Here is a 20614-nt window from a genome sequence, read left to right on the forward strand (position 1 = left end):
TTGAGCGAGTTGCACAGGTCCTCGCTTAGTCCTGGACTTGTGTTCCACCCCAATTATATCCCATCTTCACAGGGCACACAGCACCAGTGGGGGAATTCAGTCACAAAACCGGTATCAATTTTTTGTTGTTGAGTCTGGCGAACCGGTTGTTAAATGGTATTTATTATCAGTGTTCTCTCTAAGGTGGGCTGCCGCCCAATGTGGAAATCACAGATTTACACTCCCTACTCCTTCTTACCGTTCATCTGTGCCACGGGGTACTGTAAGTGCCCCTATTGATGCCATCCACAGGTATAAACAATTAGATGGAATTCCGCGTGTAATACATATTCATGTCATAGAACTCATTATGCTTTTGATGAAACACAACATTCCTATTCCCTTACCTTGGTGACTTCAGTAAACAAACATATAAATAGAAAAAGCGGCAAATATCCAGAGGGTAACGTGCTGCCATCTGTTTCAGCTGACTGTTATCCCCCAAAGTCCCACAAGCTAGCATGAGTAAGTTATGCAATTCCTGGAAGTGTTCAACGAGCTAAAAATATTGTCAGGATAATTTCTGTGAGTTCAGCAGAAGCAAAAAGGGTTTTTTCAGAAATGGACACAATACATTCAGAGAAGAAAAGTCGACTTGCCTAACTGCTTCGAATCTATCACGCACACGACTACTGACTAACTGGCTTACCGCTAAAGGAATGGGACAACACTGCTTCAGTGAAAAGGTGGCTAAGGATAAATCACATAGCCGAGAATGCTCACATAAAAGCGAAGAATGTGGCAAGTGAGGACGCCAAAGAAGAAGCAATATGGGAGACGAGCAGTGAAGCAAGGATGAAACGTACAACTTTCCTCCAGTTCTTAAATACCCACAACCCCCCACCTCGCCCACCCCCGCCGCCTCGCTATCATGATCCCAACCCTACCTTACAAATCGGGCTAGACCAGAGGATGTACACTGGTGCAGATAGGAACTGGAAACACAGGGAGTCCAGGAAAGATGATCCCTTCAGGACCAGTGGTGAGAGTGGCAATAATGGGAGGGTGGAAGGAAGGTGAGGTAGAAAGGGGGAGCAGATTACAGGGATCTACATATAACTTCCTCCCTGCAGGATGGACAACAGAAAAGTGGATGAAGGGAGATGTCTGATAGTGTAAGATACGACAAAATAAAAATTATCAGGAGTTCATGAGAGAGGGAAGGGGTGGTGGGGAGGGAGGGGAAAAATGAGGAGCTGATACCAAGGGCTCAAGTAGAAAGCAAATATTTTGAGAATGATGAGGGCAACAATGTACAAATATGCTTGACACAATGGATGGATACATGGATTGTGATAAGAGTTGTATGAACCCCCAATAAAATGATTTTTTTAAAAGAAGCAATATGGAAATACCTTAAGAGTTTTATTGCTTTTTTGTCAGTTGTATTTTAAAACTCTTCTATCATAATTTAGCTTGTGTACCTCTTTTATTGTTCTTATTTAAGTATTAACCCTATGAGATATTATTTTAACTTAAAACCATCATTAGGACAGCGAACCAGTTGTTAAATTCTTTGAATCCCACCTGCACAGCATTCACAGATTCCCTGAGACACGACACTGCCCTCCCCCGTCTGCCACTTTCTTACCTAGACAATGCATCCCATCTTCCTGGTAGCCTTTTAAACACCTGCAGACATAGCCACCTTCGGTATTAATGCACTGGGATGAGGCTGCAGGGCAAACTGTGGGATTCTTCTCACATTCGTCTATATCTATAGGGGAAGGTAGATGCTAATGAAGTACAGAGGCAATCCTGGAAGAATGGAAATGCCCACCTAGCCGAACCAAGCCCACTATTGTTGGTCCATTCTGACTTCGTGCGACCCTGCAGGGCCGAGCAGAACTGCTCTGTGGGTGTCCAGGGCTGTCAGTCTTCCCAGGAACAGACGGCCTTTTCCTCCTTTGAGCAGCTGGTGGGTTCACACTGCCCACCTTTTGGTTAGCAGCGCAATGCTTAACCCACGGTGCCACCGGGGCTCATCCATGGCAGCCGTAGGAGAGAACCAGCACTTGTTTACATTCTCTGACTCAGCCGTTTATAGTTACTTTTGGAAAATGTAGTGTGAAACCTGAGTCTCAGACTTACTTCTTCATTGTCATTTTTGACGAAGTTTCCACCATCTGATTAGCTCAAATATGTAAACAAATTCATCTCTGCCAGAGTTTCAGGCCATAATGACTGTGATTCCTTCCCCATAACTTTGGGGTTATCAATGCAAATTTAAAATCTATCCATCACATCCTATTTATCTGGCTAGAACTTTAGTGTCTGGGGTGGGGTGGGATGGGGTAAGGAGGTTATGCTTTTATTAGAATCAGACAATTTATAAATTTGACTTGAAGCCCACTTCATGCTTCTGTAACAGACTATCAAAGTTTCTCTGACTATCAATTGCCTACAGTACAGAATTCTAAATGAAACTCAATGTAATATGATATATGAAATGTTTCATATTTTGTATGTATGTCATCCTTGAGCTTCTTAGCTAATATAAAAAAAAGACTGATTACATCAAGCTTTCTGGCTATTTGATATTCCAGAATGTCTCTGGCTCACTATTGTTTTTCAGAGATTATATATATTTGGACTTAGCTGTTACCAGAACATAGTTTTCCATCGCCAGCAAATCCCGCCAAACACTGACAAGAGGAGTTGTCTCCTTTTGAAGCACACCAAGCGTTGGTGGCACACCTCATGGGGGCACACTCATCTTCATCTGCAAACAGAGAGAATTCTATGAGTTCATTCAGCCAGAGACCTCCCAGAAAAAGAGGGCTTTCAGGTTTGGGGCTATGCAGAACATTCTAGCACTTCCAACTTCCAGATTAGCCTCCAAACAGAAGCAATATACCAGTCTGTAATCTATATCTATTGGTTAACATATCAAAAATAAAACCCAAACCAAACTCACTGTCATTGAGTCGATGCCAACTCATATTGGACCCCCTCTGGGTTTCCAAGACTGGGACTGGTTAAGGTCGTAGAAAGTCCAGTCTTTCTCCCGAGGAGTGGCTGGGGGTTTCAAACTACCGACCTTGCTGATCGCAGCCCAATGCGTAACCACTGCACCACCAGGGCCCCTCTAACTTATCAATTAACATGGAATTGGCAAGGGACAGGCAACATTTCATTCTGCTAAACATCGGGTCAAGTGAGGGGAGCCGACTCCATGGAAATGAACAGCACCAAGACAAGTATTTTCACGGCATTTACATGCTCTCAGCTAACAGGCTCTCAAGAGACTCTTTAAGAACTCTTTGTTGTTCACAAACACTGTGTGATCTTAGACGTTGCTACCTTTTGGTTTCTGAGTGATTAGGAATTAGAACTAGGAGTAAAGATGATGCAAATTTCAGAAGGTTTATTACTGGAAACATCTCAACTAGTACAAATGAGAAGGCATGATGGGTTATGCATGCATTTGGGCTGCTTACCACAAAGTCAGCAGTTCAAATCCACCAGCTGCTCCGCAAGAGAGAGATGAGACTTTCTACTCCCATAACAAGTCAGAATCGTGGAAACCCACAAGGGCAGTTCCAGATTCACTCTATAGTTCCGACTGCTGGCTATGAGTGGGACGCGACTCAAAGGCAGGGAGTTTGGTCTTAAACTTTGGGAACTATTACGATATACAAAGGGTCACTCAGTAGCAGGTCAATTTGGGGGGCAGCTGGGACAAAGATTCAATCATACAAAAAAAGAAAAGGAAAAAAAAAGAAAGTGATGAGGGCAAAGAATGTACAGATGTGCTTTATACAATTGATGTATGTATATGTATGGACTGTGATAAGAGTTGTATGAGCCCCTAATAAAATGCTTTTTAAAAAAAGACAGAAGACAATAAAGCAGTCATATGAGTAAACTAAAAAAAAGATTCTATCATACAACTTTAATTGTCAATTTATAAAATTGTGTTTCAATGTTAATTCAGACTCAATGTCACAATGAATGATTATTATCAGGCTTTATGCTGTGACTTGCAAAACTCTAGCACTTTTACAAAATCATGAACCATACAAATGAAATGCAGTACACGGATCATTCATTTCAGACTTCAGTGACATGCAAATGCCCCCCGGGACAGGGTCACGTGTTGTAGGCAAGGTTTTGTTTATTTGTTTCATTCTCTTTCTTTCTTTTTTTGCTTTAACGACTTATTTCCTTAGAAATATTCATTAGAAATAAGTAGTTAGAGGGAAAAAAAGTTGCCTGTAGGTATGACTCAACCTGTTACTCAGTCCCCAGAGACACGTGCATTTCAAAGGCGTCTGAGGCGAAGTGATCATTTACTGCATTTAGTTTATATGGTTCATGACTTTGTAAAAGTGCCTTGAGGTTTGCAAGTCCCTGCATACATAGATAATACACATGGATTGTGACATACATAGTTTATTATCTATGAAATATGATTTTAGTAAATTGTCAGTAAAAGTTCTTAATGATTGACTCTTTTAGCCATGCTCTTCCAAAATATATTGCATTGCAAAGTGTGGACAACAATGAGAAGAATGAGAATTTCAGAACACTTAATTGTGCTCATTAGGAACATATATATGTATATATATTCGACCAATCTTGCTTGTTGAAGGTGAAAAAGACTTTAAGGACTTACGGATAAAGATCAAAGACTCATATATACATGAAGAGACAGCGGTTTGGACAGAACAAAGGGACACTGCATGGTTTAAAGTTATGAAAGATGTGCATCGGGGACTGCTGCTGTTAGGTGCCATAGCGACCCATGCACAGGAGAATGAAATGCCTCCTGATCTCATGCCATCCTCAGAATTGTTAACATGCTTGAGCCCATTGTTGCAGCCAGGCTGTCAGTCCATCTCCTCGAGGGCCTTCCTCTGTCACTGTCCCTCCACTTCACCAAGCATGATGTCCTTCTCCAGGGACTGGTCTCTCCTGACATGCCCAGAGTTTATAAGATAAAGTTTTGCCATCCTTGCCTCTAAGGAGCCCTCTGGCCTTGCTTCTTTAAGACAGATTGGTTTGGCCTTTTAGCACTTCGTGGGACTTTCAACGTTCTTCTCCAGCCCCACCATCCAAATGCATCAATTTCTCCAGTCTTCCTTCCTTAATGTCCAGCTTTCACATGCATGTGAGGCAACGGAAAATACCATGACCTTGTTCAGGCACACCTTAGTCCTCAAAGTAAATTCCTTGCTTTTCAACACTCTGAAGAAGTCTTGTGCAGGATCAAGTGTATACTTTATTTATCTGTCTATCTATCCATTTATTTACTATTTTTTTGTATACTTTATTTATTCAATTTGTATGCTGAGCAAATAATCGGAGATTGAAGACTCACTAACAGCCTGCAATATGCAGATGATATTATCTCGCTTGTTGAAGGTGAAAAAGACTGTAAGCACTTACTGATAAAGATCAAAGTCTACACCTGTTATTATAGATCACACCTTAACATAAAGAAAGCAAACATCCTTACAACCAGACAAATGCATAACAATATGGTAAGTGGTTAAGGTATTGAAGTGGTCAAGGATTTCATTTTACTTGGATCAATAATCAATGCCCTTGGAAGCCTCAGTCTGGCCGTTCATGGTATATAACAAACAACATGTTTCACTGGGGAAATCTGCTGCACGGACCTCAGCGAAGTATCAGAAAGCAAGGAAGTCCCCTTGAGGACTCCAGGGGATCCACGCCATGGTGTTTTCTGTTCCTCAGCTCTATGTGAGAGCTGGACAATGAGTAAGGAAGCCCCAAGAATGGATGCCTTTAAATTATGGTGTGGGAAAAGAATATGGAATGTACCATGGACTTCCAGAAAAATGAACCACTCCGTCTTGGAAGAAAGATAGCTAGAATGCTGCTTAGAAACTAAGATGGTTAGACATTGTCTCCCATGCCATGTGACCAGGAGAGACCGGTACCTGGAAAAGGACATTATGCTTGGTAAAGCTGAATGTTCATGAAAAAGACACTCTTAATGGATTTGCCCGGTTGCTGCCATACTATGTTCACATATAGGAACTTTTGTGAGGATGGCACAGGACGGGGCAGTGGTTTCTTCCTTTGCACATAGGGTCACTGTCAGAAGCACCTAACACTTGTCCCCTAAGAAAAACAACTTAGTTCTGTAATCACACCCTTTCATTTTTGTGGCTAACGTCTCTGATAAGATAGGAAACACAGGGAATCCAGGGCAGATGATACCTTCAGGAACAGGAGTGTTAGTGGCGATACTGGGAGGACAGAGAGAGAGTGGGTTGGTAAGAGGGAACCGATCTACATGTGACCTCCTCCCTGGGGGACGGACAACAGAAAAGGGGTGAAGGGAGATGTCGGAGAGGGCAAGATATGACAAAATAATAATTTATAAATTACCAAGGACTCATGAGGGAGGGGGGAGCGGGGAAGGAGGGGGGAAAAAGGAGGATCTGATGCCAAGGGCTTAAGAAGAGAGCAAATGTTTTGAGAATGATGAGGGCAAAGAATGTACAGATGTGCTTTACACAATTGATATATGTATGGATTGTGATAAGAGTTGTATGAGCCCCTAATAAAACATTTTTAAAAAGATAGAAAACTATCATCTGCCTGCTTTTACTGACTTGTCAGTAAGATTGCTCATCTGAGTGCAGAAAAGGTCAAAGAAGTCCTCCAAACTCACTCATAAATTAAACAAAGCTAAATGATCTCGCAGGATCCCATTGCCATGTGAATGCAGACAGCGAGGGATTGCACTGGATTTGCTTCACTGCTTGAACAAGATTTCTTTTGCTGGAACATGCTTTCATGCTTGCTGGATCATCTCCCGTCTCTCGTGACTCTCAGAGAGGGAGTTGTTTCAACTAAATCCATTACTCAGTTTATTTGGCATTTATTTGGGAAACTAGTTGACAAATCACAAGAATTCTCAGAGGTATGGTGGACAGCATCCAGGATCCAAGGCATTTTATATCATTTGTAAAATTATCTTAAGTTAGAATATGATTGAGGATTTATCCTGTAATGTGCCAACCCCAAGGCAGTTTTGCATAATGTAAAGTAAAGGATCTAACAGGAATATAATTGCAGAGGGATCATTTATAGTCAATTGTTGTTCTACCACAAACTTGCTTTTGCTCTAAAACACAGATGACATCTTTGTCCAGACTGCTTACATGATTATCATTAGAAAGGGATGCAGAAGAAGAAGAAGAAATAGTTTTAAAATCATTTGAGAGATATAAAGTACTATACATATCTAAATAAGAATGATAAGTAAGTATTGTGACAACCTGAATCAAAATAAGCCTGATCACACAAACCCATTGGTAAAATAAGTAAATATTTACTTTAAAGTGACTACCGCATGCTAGGCCTAAAGACAACCAAGGTTACAATGGTGATTAATATAGACAAAGACTCTGCTGTCTTCACAGGTACTTATTGAAGTATAATACTGGACTGTCAAGAAAATGTATTATGGACAGAGAATAAGGCACGCATTAGGGTAACTTTACTTAGGGGACTATAAAGGTTTTGACGAAGAGTGTATTGAACTGAGATCTGAAAGACACAGAATAGGAAGGGTGAGAAAGGGCATTATTGTTGTTGTTAGGTGCCAATGGGTCAGTTCTGACTGCTAGTGAAACACTGCCCGGTCCTGTACCATCCTCACAACTGCTCCTGTGTTTGAGCCCATTGTTGCAGCCACTGTGTCAATCCATCCCGTTGAAAGACTTCCTCTTTTCCACTGCCCTTCTACTTTACCAAAGGAGCGCTGGTGGTATAGTGGTTACGCAATGGGTTATTATCCGTATGATTGACAGTTTGAAACCAGCAGCAGCTCTGGGTTTTCTACTCCCATAAACAGTTATACTCTTGGAAAACCACTATGAATCAGCATTGACTCTATGGCAGTGGGTTTGCTTCTTTTGATTTTCTACTTTACCAAGCATGATATCTTTTTTTAGGGACCAATCTTTTCTGATAGCTTGTCCAAAGTACATGAGATGAAGTCTCACCGTCTTGTGTTCTAAGTGACACTCTTGGCTATACTTGTGCCAAGATAGATTTACTGGATCTTTGGGCATTCCATAGCACTTTCAATATGCTTCACCTGAACCATAACACAAACACATCAATTCTTTTCAGTCTTCCTTATTTAATGTCCAACTTCCACTTGTACAGGAGGTGATTGAAAATATCATGGCTTGTGTCAGGGGCACCAAGACCTCGAAGTGATACCCTTGCTTTTTGATACTTTAAAGAGATTTTGTGAAGCACACTCACCCAATGCAATATATATTATTTGATTTCCTGACTGCTGCTTCCATAAGCATGTGTTACAATACAACTATCATTCAACTACATGAAATAACCACTAAATCTACTAATGGAAAAAACTGAAAAGTCCACCAACTTCTTTGATCTAAAATTGATCAAACATGCAATCAAGATGCATTAATAATTAATGGTGGTTAAAATGTAAAAGTTGTCAGCAAAAAGGAAGGAACTGTAGTTGAAATATATAGTATTGGTGATAGAAACGAAGCAAGAGACTCTTTGATAGAATTTTACAAGACCAAGGATTCTTTTCATCAAAAATATGTTTTTCTCAACAACAAAACAGTGACTATACATGTGGACTTCTCCAGATGGAATACACAGAAATCAAATTGACTACATCTGTGGAAAGTAACCACAATATCAGCAGCCAAAACAAGGACAGGGTTTAATTGTGCTACAGAATCATCCGCGGCTAATATTGTAAGTTCAACTTGAAGTTGAAGAAAACTATAACAAGTCCCACTTGCATTTAGAGAGCGTCTCGAGAACAGAGTTGATTCACTGACACTAATGACAGAAGATGTGAAGAGCTATGGGATGACAAAGAGAGCGTCATATATGAAGAAAGCAAAGGTCATTAAAAAGACAGGACAGAAAGACCAAAGTGAATGTCAAAAGAGACTTTGAAATTTGGTCTTGACCATAGAGTAGCTAAAGCGAATGGAAGGAATGATGAGGTCAAAGAGATGAACAGAAAATTTCAAAGAGCAGCTCAAGAAGACAAAGTCCTATAATGAAATGTGCAGTCTGAGAATGACTCTCCAGGAGAGAGTGGAATTGCTCCATAGGATTTCCAAGGCTATGATAGTTCTAGAAGCAGACCACCAAATCTTTCTCCCAAGCAGCAGCTAGTGGATGTGAACTGGTAACCTTTTGGCTAATAGCCAATGATTTAACCACTGCACCTAAATATGTTATATTCCTAATGTGATCATGTCATCCAGTGCTTCTTACCTGGGCATAAATTATTTACTTACTATGTAAAAAAAAAAAGGTCAAGTATCTTAGCTTCAGCTTTCACATCTGTGAAATAATGGTTATAACAAGGGTCAAATCAGGGGACATACCGCATATATTCATGTATAAGCTGAGTTTTTCAGCACAAAAAATGTGCTGGAAAACTGGGGTTCGGCTTACACATGGGTCAGTGGTACCCCAGCGAGGTATAACATCTCACGGGTGATTTCCCTTCCTCCACTGTTCATTCAAAGCCCCGCTGACACTGCAGGGCTTTGAATGTGTGTTTACTCACATCTAACCAATCAGAGCCGTCCTATGACATAGATGGCTCCTTCTAATTCGCAGAAGCACCCATAGTGATTCACTTACACCGGCAGCTGAACTGGTAAGGATATGTCTGTGGCTGCACTCTGTCTCTCCCCTCTGGTCTCTGTGTTAATTCACATCCTGCATTTCCCACCCTAGGCTTATACGCGAGTCAATCAGTTTTTCTGGTTTCCCAGGTAATAATTAGGTACCTCGGCTTATACTCGGGTCGGCTTATATTCGAGTATATACGTTACTTCAGGGACCTTGTAAACTCTGAAGTGCCATATAATTGTGGTTACAAGTTGTGAACATTTACACTTCTTCCTTTACATCTTATAAGTTCTTGTACATTGGAGTCTGAAATTGAAATGTGCCATCAAGATACATTGGTAACTATTGGTGATTGAATGCAAAAGTTGGAAACAAAGAAGGATTGGTAGTGGAAAATATGTCCTTGGTGACAGAAACTAAGTTGGAGATTGCATGATATAATTTGGCAAGACCACTAACTTTCAATCCAAAAGCCTTTTTCAATACAACTGGCAATTGTATACATGGACCTTGCTGGCAGATAAAACTCACTGGAATCAAATTGACTCCATCTGTGTAAAGGGATGATGGAGAACCTAATCTCATGAACCCAAACACTCCAGGACCAACTCAAGTTGAAGTTGGAGAAAATGAAAGTAAATCCATGAGCCAAAATATGACCTTGAAAATATTCTACCTGAATTTAAAGAATATCTCAAAGCCAGAATTTATGCATTGCATATTAATTGACCAAAGACAAGATGAGTTGTGGGATGATGTCAAGAATGAAGAACATGCTTGGCATTTCTTTGTTTTCTTTTTTCTTCCAACAGTTTTATTGACACATAATTTACGTACCATACTATTGGCATTTCTTAAGATGAAAGAACTGAAGAAAAAAACTGAAATCTCAAGCTGCAATACTGAAGGATTGTATTGGCAAAATGTTGAATGATGCAGGAAACTTCAAAAGAAATGGGGAAGAATACACAGAATCACTATGCCAAGAAAAATTGGTCAATATTTAACTATTTCAAGGAATATTTAACTATTTCAAGAAGTCCAAACTGCACTCAGGGCACTGGCATAAAACAAGTCATCAGGAATTGACAAAATACCCGTTAAAATGTTTCTACAAATGGATGCACTACAAGATGCACTCACCACTCAATGCCAAGATGTCTGGGAGACTGCTCCCTGACAACCTTGACTAGAGGAGATTGATATTTGTGCTCATCCCAAAGAAAGGTGACCCAACAGAATGCAGAAATTAATGAACAATATCATTAACATCACATGTAAGAGTAAACATTTTGCTGAAAGATAATTTAGAAATGGCTGCAGCAGTACATGGACCAGACGCTGCCCCAAATCCAAGCTAGCGTCAGAAAAACGCTTGGAATGAAGGAAATCTTTGCTGACATCAGATGGATCTTGACTAAAAGCAGAGGTGGACAGAAAGATGCTCATTTTGTGTGTGACAGATTAGTCAAAGTTATTTGATTGTATCGATTAGAGCAAACTATGAATAACCACGGTGAAGAATGAGAGTTCCAGAGCATTTAGCTGCCCTCGAGCTACGCGTTAGAACCAACTCAGTGACATCTAGTACCAACAACCTGAGGAGTCTGTGGGACCATAGACAGCACAGACCTAAGCTCAACTTAGTCTGAAAATCCTGAGCCTCATGACTGAATATAGAACACAAAAAATTAAGTTTCCTTAAATTGGTTATTCACTAAACAAATTATATATGGTATTTTTGTGCTTAAACATACAATATTGAAGAAAATAATTCAAACATTTCATTTCTGTGGGCAATTTATATGTGTTTACTGACTAGCTTTTATGCTAATGGAAGAACAAATAGATTACCAAATAATGGAAATACTATGTATGGAGATAAAAATCAAATCTATCCTGCCCTATTTTTCAATTTTGTTTCTGAGTTACAGTTCTTCAAAGAATGTTTAGTCTAAAGATTCTCACTCAGAACGATTCCTACGTGGGGTCACCTTCTTCAAGGATACCATTCGGAACAGGAAAAAGACTTCTCCGAAGTTCGTTTTGATCCGTTTTGTATCACTTTAGCCAACATGAAGTTAGACAATTCAGAATTTCTAATTGGTAGGTGTGTTAGTCCGGGTTGACTAGAGAAACAAATTCATTGACACTCATATATGTGTGAGAGAATTTTATATCAAGAAGTAATTATGCATCAATAAAACACCCCAGCCCCCTCCAGATCAAGTCCCTAAGTTTGATATTAGCTCAGAGTCCAATATTAGCCCATGAAGTCCTCTTCAGACTCACACAGCACATGCAATGATGCCGAATGCAGGAAGATCACAGGCTGGTGGGTGGAAAATCACATGGGTCCAGTGGCGGTGGAAGCATTTCCAGGTTTCTGGCTGCCATCATAATGGCTCCATGTGGCTTGTCAACAGGAATGTGTAGCTGAGAGAGAGTGTGGTCCTCCCAAGAGAAAAGGAAGAAGTTCCCAGAATCCTCCTGGTGGGTGTTACCTTATCACCTAATTGACAGACTAGATCACACCTCTTCATTGTATTTATGAAGTTGACATGAAATTATGTAACTACCACAGTAGGATAAAAAGTGTTGGGACCAAAGCTGTCTTGGATAACATTATTCATACCTGTCACCATGATTTCAGCCACTAGCAAGTGATGAGGTTTCAGTCCCTCTGAGCTGTTTTCTTCAATGGTTGGGGTCACAGATAAGGTGTCCAAGGTTGTTACTTGATTACTTAGACTTGCTTCACTCCCTGTTGACAGTCAGATACAATTCACTTTAGTTTTTTGATTCAAGGTTAATATCATCTAATCTACATTTATGTTTGTGTTACAAGTTCAGACTCATTGAAGTAGGAGGGTTCAGGAAAACGGAAAGAATCTTAGTCAATTAGATAATCTCACCACCATATCACTCCCTCCCAGCTTTACCAATTGTACTCGGCAGGTAGGAGGCCACTAGTTGGCAGAAAGACAAGACTCTCGAGGACTGGCAAAAACAACAACAACTAAACCATCAAATGTAAAATAACATAGATCAAGAGCACGGCCCACTAATATGAAGGACAAGTTCATGAGGGATTGCTGCAGCCCACCTTCCAAATACACTCCTTACAGGTGGCTGCTGACACTTAGCTTCTTTTTAACCTGTATTTTCTAAAATGTAGGCAGGCATAAGCAAACTATGATCTAGCATTAGCATGGAAGATATGCCACCCTCCAGGGAGAAATAAATTCCCGAAAGCTGCAATTCTCTAGGTGCGCTCAGTCCCATTGCACTAGGTCCATATGGTCAAACTGTTTCATAATCACACAAGGATAATGTCTGCGTTCTTCACTATGGTGACATCCATATCAACAGGTAAAATTGCTGGTGCTCAAGTAGAGTTTGGTATGTCTCAAGGCAGTGATACTAAACTCTACTCATTGTTGTTATTCACCAACCTACACATTTAATGAAAACAAAAACATTTCCACTTCAGAAGATCTATAATAAAGCACAAAGAATGATTAAATTTTAAAAATCCTTACCATTCTATGTGAGAATTTTTAATATTCTGTGTAACAAAATATTTCTAGTCCACATTAGGCTACAACAGGAAAGTATTTGTGCAATTTTTACTTGCAAACTGAAACTGGCTTCTTTTTTCACTGAACATCATTTTATTCTTAAATGAATGGCAAACAGGTTGTTTCTTAGGACCTCGTAAAGAAAAGCAGCTGACAGTGTGTGTTGCCAATGATAAAATTTCAATCTTCAAGTGAAAAGTAGAGCTTTGGAAAAATTGTCTCCAGAGCTATGAACTTGAAGCTTCCAATATTTAAAGACTGTTATGATCTGATGAGTTTGATGGTGAAAATTATTGAACATGATTTTTTAATATTTTTTATTTATTAATGTGACCTTTGAAAGATCTTTGTAACTTTGTCGACCAATATTTTTGAATGCTCAACATAAGTTCTACCAAATTTGCATTCATGAAAAACTTTCTCTCACACTATAAGGCCAATTAATTTTGATGTGGCAGAAACAAAACAAAACCAAAAAAAACCTTACTGACACAATTACAGATTCCACTTTGCAACTAACTAACCTCTAAGAAACTACCACCTGTGGAATTCTGGCATAGTAGAAGAGTGTTTACAAAAAGGCATCTTGAATTACCAAAGGCCTTATGGAGGTTAGTGATCTCTCAGAAGAGAATGTTGCCACTAAACTGGAACAGTGTTTTATATATATATATATATATGGATTTTGAGCTCACATTTAACTGTAAGCCCTAACCTAAAAATAACCAGGTGTTAGACTATGGTTCCGCTCCATACTTAGCCTCATGAAGGGATAACTGAAGTTACAGGTGCTGTAGTAAAGTGTGATGAAGAAATCTGATGGTACCTGGCTATAAGAAAGAATAGCATTTGGGGGTGGGGCTTAAAAACTTTTCTTAAAACAAGCAACCAACTAAGTGAGGGATCATGGAAACCCACACAGAAGAAGCATACCAGTCTGTATCAACTAGTATTGTACATAATAAAATCCAAAATCAGATGAGAGAATTAGATCACAGCTTAAGTTCTGAGCACCTGATTTGCAGAAGGTTGTGGATGACAGTGAAAACCCCAAATACATTTCCAGAGTTCCTAAAGGGATTAAGTCTCTACTGAATTGCCTCAAACCATTGACCATCCATTTCAAAAACTTGCCTTCAGATAGAGTACATCAGTAAGTGAATTAATAAAGATATAATTAGGTTAAAATTTAATATCTTATTTATTTTCCTTCAGAATCTACTTTTAATATGCTCTCATTTTTATAAGTGTTTTGTATTCTTTTAGATCAAGGTTTTTCTGTGTTTTATTCGGTTACTGTTGTTAGGGTTTTGGGGGTATTATTTTCTTTATATGAAATCCAAGACAGGTAAATCTATAGAGGCAGTAACTGGATTACTAGTTCCTAAGGGATATTGAAGGAGCATTAGGGAGGAAAGGGCAGTTAATGGCAATGAGTACAAACAGGAAGAACCTGTTCTACAACTGACTGTGGGGATGATTGCACAACTTTTTAATCAAACTATTGCATTATGTAGTACATGACTTATATGACAATAAACTTGGTTTTTAAAGGCTACAAGAATAATAATTTAATTCATTGAATAAAATTAACATTTTTCAAACTCCTTTTAAAAAGGCATCTGAAAAGGCTAATAATCCACTTTTCCAACTATCTATCTGTGGAAAGATACATTTTAAAAATACACTTTAACCAAAACAATACATACCTACAGGGTTAATAGGGAATTGGATATAAGAATCCAATTGTCTTCTATTAAGCTAGATATATACCACTTGTCTTTCAGTTTGTCAGGCTTTGGTAGTTTGACTGTTGCTGTGTGCTACACACTATGTCACTGGTATTTCAAGTGCCAGCAGGTCATCTTAGGATAACTGGTTTCAGCAGAGCTTCCATACAAAGGACAGACTATAAAGAGAGAATAAGCTTTCAGGGGAAAATTAATGCCTTTCCTTGCATGGGTCTGGTAAGAAGGTAGGTGAAGATATAGATAGGATTCACCTATGAGTAACTGTGAATAGAATTACCCAGAGTACCATCCTGCTTTGTATAAATACAAGCTCTCTGAGAATCAGGAAGGTGGAATCCCATTACCAGAAAGAGCCAGGAATGGAGAGTATTGTCTGACCCCAAGATACCATGCACAGTGAACCCCCTGCATCCAAAGGACAACTGTAGCAGCAGAGGAGCAGCAACTAAACCAGGGGCAAGAGCACGGAAAAGAGTGTGAGCATCCCAACCCACAAAGTAATAAAGCTGAGTGTGTTTGCACAGGAGGCTGCTTGGCAGAAGGGGATTCACAGAACGGGAGCGGAATGCCTTAGGGCTGAGGTTTATCAGAGTGGACTGCCTCTAGGCATTCCATTCAGGGAGCTGGGCTTGCTGACCAATGGATTTTGAGCTGAATGTCTTTGGGTTGAGGCTTATAGCAGAGTGATATGCCCCTTTTGAGATTTATTAGCAGGCCTGAAAGAACTTTATAGCATGCCCTGATAACCAATTCAACCCTGAGCATTTTTTACTGGTGTTACAATTTAATATCCTTTCATGCTGAGTTTTGTCTATGACTTCTACATAGCCATTACAATGGCTATTAGAACCCAGAGAATTAAAATAGAGGACATTAAGACATCATGACGCTGTCCACGTCTGATGAATCAGACACTGGAAAACTTTTGCATAGCAGCAGAACATTGTCTGATACTGAAAGTCTTGTGACCAGCAGTGGAGCACTGTCAGATACAGTGCTGGAAAATGAGCCCCTCAGGTTGGGCACTCACAATATGACGGAGAAAGCACTGCCTTCTCAAAGGAAAGTCGACCGTAATGACGTGGATGGAGTAAAGTTTTCCAGGACCTTAAATTGAGAAAAACAAGTGTAACCTCTATTAGTAATTGGAACTTAGAATATATAAAGTATGAGTCTCAGAAAATTTCAAGTCATCAAAAAGAGAAATTAAGCACATAACAATCAATATTTTAGGGATTCGTGAGCTGAAAGGGACAGATATTAGCCATGTAAAATCAGACAAAAATATTGTTTACTATGCTAAGAATGACAAAGTCAGGAGGAATGATGTCACATTCTTCACCAAAAAGGGAATTTCGAGATGTGTCTTGAAGTACATTGGGGTCTGGGATAGGATAATATCTCTACACATACAAGGAAATTCAGTCGATACATCTATGATTCAAATGTATGCACCAGCCACTCAATCTAGTGATGCAGATATCAAAGAAGTCTACAAACTTCTTCAGTCTGAAATTGACCAAACATGCAATCAAGATACATTGGTAATTGGAAAATATGACCTTAGTAATAAAAATGAAGCTGGATTTCCCATTATAATATTTTGAAAGACCAATGACTTTTTCATCCAAATACCATTTTTCAACAATGTAAATGATGACTATACCCATGGACTTCTCCAGATGGAATACGCAAAAATCAAATTGACTCCATCTGTGGGAAGAGATCATGGAGGAGCTAAATATCAGCAGTTCACATGAGCTGACTGTGAAACAATCAATTGCTCATATATAAGTTCAAGTTGAATCTGAAGAAAACTTAAACAAGTCCACTAGGGCCAACATATGAATTTGATTCTATCCTCCTGAATGTAGAGAACATGCTAACTCATTGAATACTTATGACAGAAGATCTGATGAGCTGTGGGATGTCATCAAAAATACATATTAAGACATCAAAACATCCTTTAAAGGATAGGAAAGAGATAAAAGATCAAGGCACGTGTCTGAAAAACTCTGAAACTTGCTCTTAATCAAGGATTAGCTAACAAAAATAGTTAAAATGATGAAGTAAAATAGTTGAACAGAAAATTTCATTGGGCAGCCTGAAAAGACAACAGAAAATACTACAGTGAAATATGGAAACACCTGGAGTTAGAAAACCAAAAAAGAAGAACATGCCTAGCATATATTAAACTGAAAGATCTCAAGAAAAAAATTCAAGACTGAGTTGAAATATTGAAAGATTCTGTGGGCAAAATATAGAATGAGGCATCAAAAGAGGATGGAAGAAATGCACAATGCCACTGGAACAGAAAGAGCCAGCTGACATTCAGCCACTTCAAGAGGTATCATATGATCCAAAACCAATGATGTTGAAGGGAGAAGTCTAGAATGCACTGAAGGCATCAAAGGCACTGAAGGGTCCAGGAATTGTCAGAATACCAATTGAAATGTTTCAGTAAGCTGGGGAAGTACCGGAAGCACTCACTCACCTATGCCAAGAAAATTGGAAGACAGCTACCTGGCCAACTGACTGGAAGAGATCCACATTTGTACCTATTCAAAAGAAAAGTGATTTAATAGAATGTGGAAATTAGTGAACATCATTACTGATATCACATGCAAGTAAAGCCATGCTGAAGATGGTTGCAGCAATACATTGACAGGGAGTGCCAGCGGTGCACACTGAATTCAGAAGAGGACATGGAACAAGAGATATAATTGCTGACATCAGAGGGATATTGGCTGAATGTAGAGAACATAGGAAAGATGTTTGCTTGTGTTTCATTGACTACACAAAGGCACTCGATTTTATGGATCATAACAAACTATGGACAGCCTTGAGAAGAATGGGAATGCATATAGAACCTTTACATGGAAAAAGAGACAGTTGTGTGAATAGAACTAGGGAGTAGTGCATGGTTTAAATCAGTAAAGGTGCATTAAAATTATTTCCTCACATCATACTAATTCAATTACTATGCTGAGCAAATTATCTTAGAACTTGGATTATATGAAGAATATTGGGCATCGGAATTGTAGGAAGAGTTATTAACAACTTCAGATATGCAAACAAAACAATTTTTCTTGCAGAAATTAAAGAAGACTTGAAGTACTTATTGATGAAGAGAGAGGATTACAACCTTCAGTACTACAACTTAATGTTAATAAAATAAAAAGTGTCACAACTGGAGTCTAATGGTTAGGGATTATGACAACTAGAAACTCTTGGGTCAGGGTAGGGATGAGGCCCAACCTATCAATTTGGGTCACATTCAGATGACACCTTCTTGATATTATAAGTCTTTTTGCATAAGAGAAAGGCACTGGGAACTCTCTGTCCCTCCATTTTCCTGCTTGGTGGGACTCTGCCAGCCTCCAGCAGTGGCTCCATGTGGGTCGCCTAACCCTGAGAGCTGTGGGCAGCTTACCAAGTTTCCACTGACTTTGGATCCAAGCAAGTCTTCACCCACCAGCCTTTGATCTTCCTATATCCTGCTTGATCTTTCTGCCTTGTCTGCCTGCAGCGACATGAACCTGAAGAGAGCCCTGGCTTCCTTTGGACTTGTGAACTTGAGTTGGACTGGTCTGGAACATTTGCTTGATATACATTTACTTGTAGATATAGAATAATTTCTTATACATATGTGAGTTTCACTGAATTTGTTTCTCCAGATAACCCAGTATAACACAAGGTCCAATATTATAATAAACAGTGAAAAGACTGAAGTTTTCAAGGATTTCATCTTGCTTAGATCCACAATCAATGTTCGTGGAGGCAATTGTCTCTACAATGCATTGTATTGGGTAAATTGGCTACCCAAGACCTCTTTAAAGTGTTGAAAAGCATGGATGTCACTTTGAAGACTAAAGTACACCTGACCCAATCCATGGTATTTAATTTTTTGTTTGTTTAATACCGATTTTCCATTTAATATTTTATATTAAAAAAGATTGAGAGTCAGCCCTACTGAGATAGATGTGTAGCTGGAACCCACAGCACAACTGGCTCCAGGTAATCCTTAGACTCATCCCTATTAGCCTTTGAGAAAGAAATAACAGGGCTCCTGGACTCCCAGGAAAATGGTGCCATGCTCCACCAAAACACCCCACAGACAACAACAGCCACTATAAGAAAGCAAGAGAAATAAAACGCAATGCCTGAGAAAGACCTGGACCTGGAAATGTGTATAGAAGCAGACTGAACTGCAACAGAAAGAAAACTTCAGTATGTGCTGAGAGTCATCATAGAGGATATGAGGGAATCAAAACAGGAAAAGGATGAAAAAATAGAGGAGAGAGACTGATTATCAAAGGGAAATACAAGAGTTAAGGAAAAATGCAGTAGAAGCAAAGCAAATGGTAAAAGACCTTACCACCAGGCTGGAAGAGGTTGAGAATCATATCAATGACCTCTAAGAAAGCCAAGTAGAATTCAAAAAACATGAAAGACAATCAAACAAGATAATCGATGAGGTTGACGAAAACCTGCAAACAATGATTGATGCTATGAAGGGAAACAATATACAAATAATTGAATAACCAGAGAAAGACAATGCGATAACTCAAAAGTCAGGGCAACAAGAGAATTCCTGGAAGAAAACTTCCCCAATTTAATGGAGAAAAATCAGACAATCATCCCTGAAGGAAAGAGGACACCAATTAGACTGAACTCCAAAAATAACACAACATATAGTTGTCAAATTATCCAACTTTGAGAAAAAGGAGAAAATCATAAGAGCAGCTAGAGAAAAAAAAAAGCCATGACCTATAAATGTAATCAGATAAGAATATGCTCAAACTTATCAGCAGAAATCATGAAAAAGAGGAGCTAATGGAATAACACCTTCCAAAAGTTAAAGGAAAATAATGGTAGCCCAAGAATACTCTATCCCACTAACTCTCCATCAAAACAGACAGAAAGGAAGGGTTTTACAGATCAGGAAAAAATTAGAGAATACATCAAAAACAACAACAACAAAACCCAGCTTGACAACGTTACTATATATACTTGAGTATAAGCTAACCAAGGCACCTAATTTTACCATAAACACTGCATTAAAAATGTGCTGTAAAACTCGGCTTATACATGAGTATATATGGTACTTTCCAACTCACCTTGGTCAGAAGACCAACATCCACAGAACACAAACATGAGACCACCACATAGTGTAACACTAGACATTCTTGGCCCAACGATAAAAAAGAAGGCAAGAATGAATCCCCCACACATATATAACACACTGCTAGGAGGGAGGAAAATATGTATCATGAAAGGTACAAGATGACAGCAAAGAATCCAGAGATGGATGTAATAACTCTGAACATGAATGGTCTAAATACACCCATCAAAAGTCAAAGGGTAACACAGAGGATTAGGAAACAAAACCCAGCAATCTGTTGTCTTCAAGACACATCTCAAGCTCACAGACAAAAACAGGTCAAGGATGAAAGGTTTGCAGAAGGTATGTCAAACTAATGTCAATCTAAATAAAACAGGACTTGCTTCTCACACCTATCTTATGTACGCACATAAAACAATAACAAAAAAGACAAAACACAAAGAAAATAAAACAAAATATTTCAAAAGCAGGAGTTGCAATTCTAA

At 39.1% G+C, this 20614-nt stretch overlaps 1 protein-coding gene across 1 annotated transcript in view; it reads right to left on the bottom strand.

The window, feature by feature from the left end:
• EGF (epidermal growth factor) overlaps positions 1-20614 on the bottom strand; it is a 154584-nt gene that overhangs the window by 30819 nt on the left and 103151 nt on the right. Inside the window, 3 exon segments of the mRNA XM_075543534.1 lie at positions 1631-1756; positions 2645-2761; positions 12308-12436. Of these exon segments, the coding sequence (XP_075399649.1) occupies positions 1631-1756; positions 2645-2761; positions 12308-12436 (372 nt within the window).

This window comes from Tenrec ecaudatus, chromosome 3 (genome assembly GCF_050624435.1).
Source record: "Tenrec ecaudatus isolate mTenEca1 chromosome 3, mTenEca1.hap1, whole genome shotgun sequence".
Taxonomy (NCBI): Eukaryota; Metazoa; Chordata; class Mammalia; order Afrosoricida; family Tenrecidae; genus Tenrec; species Tenrec ecaudatus.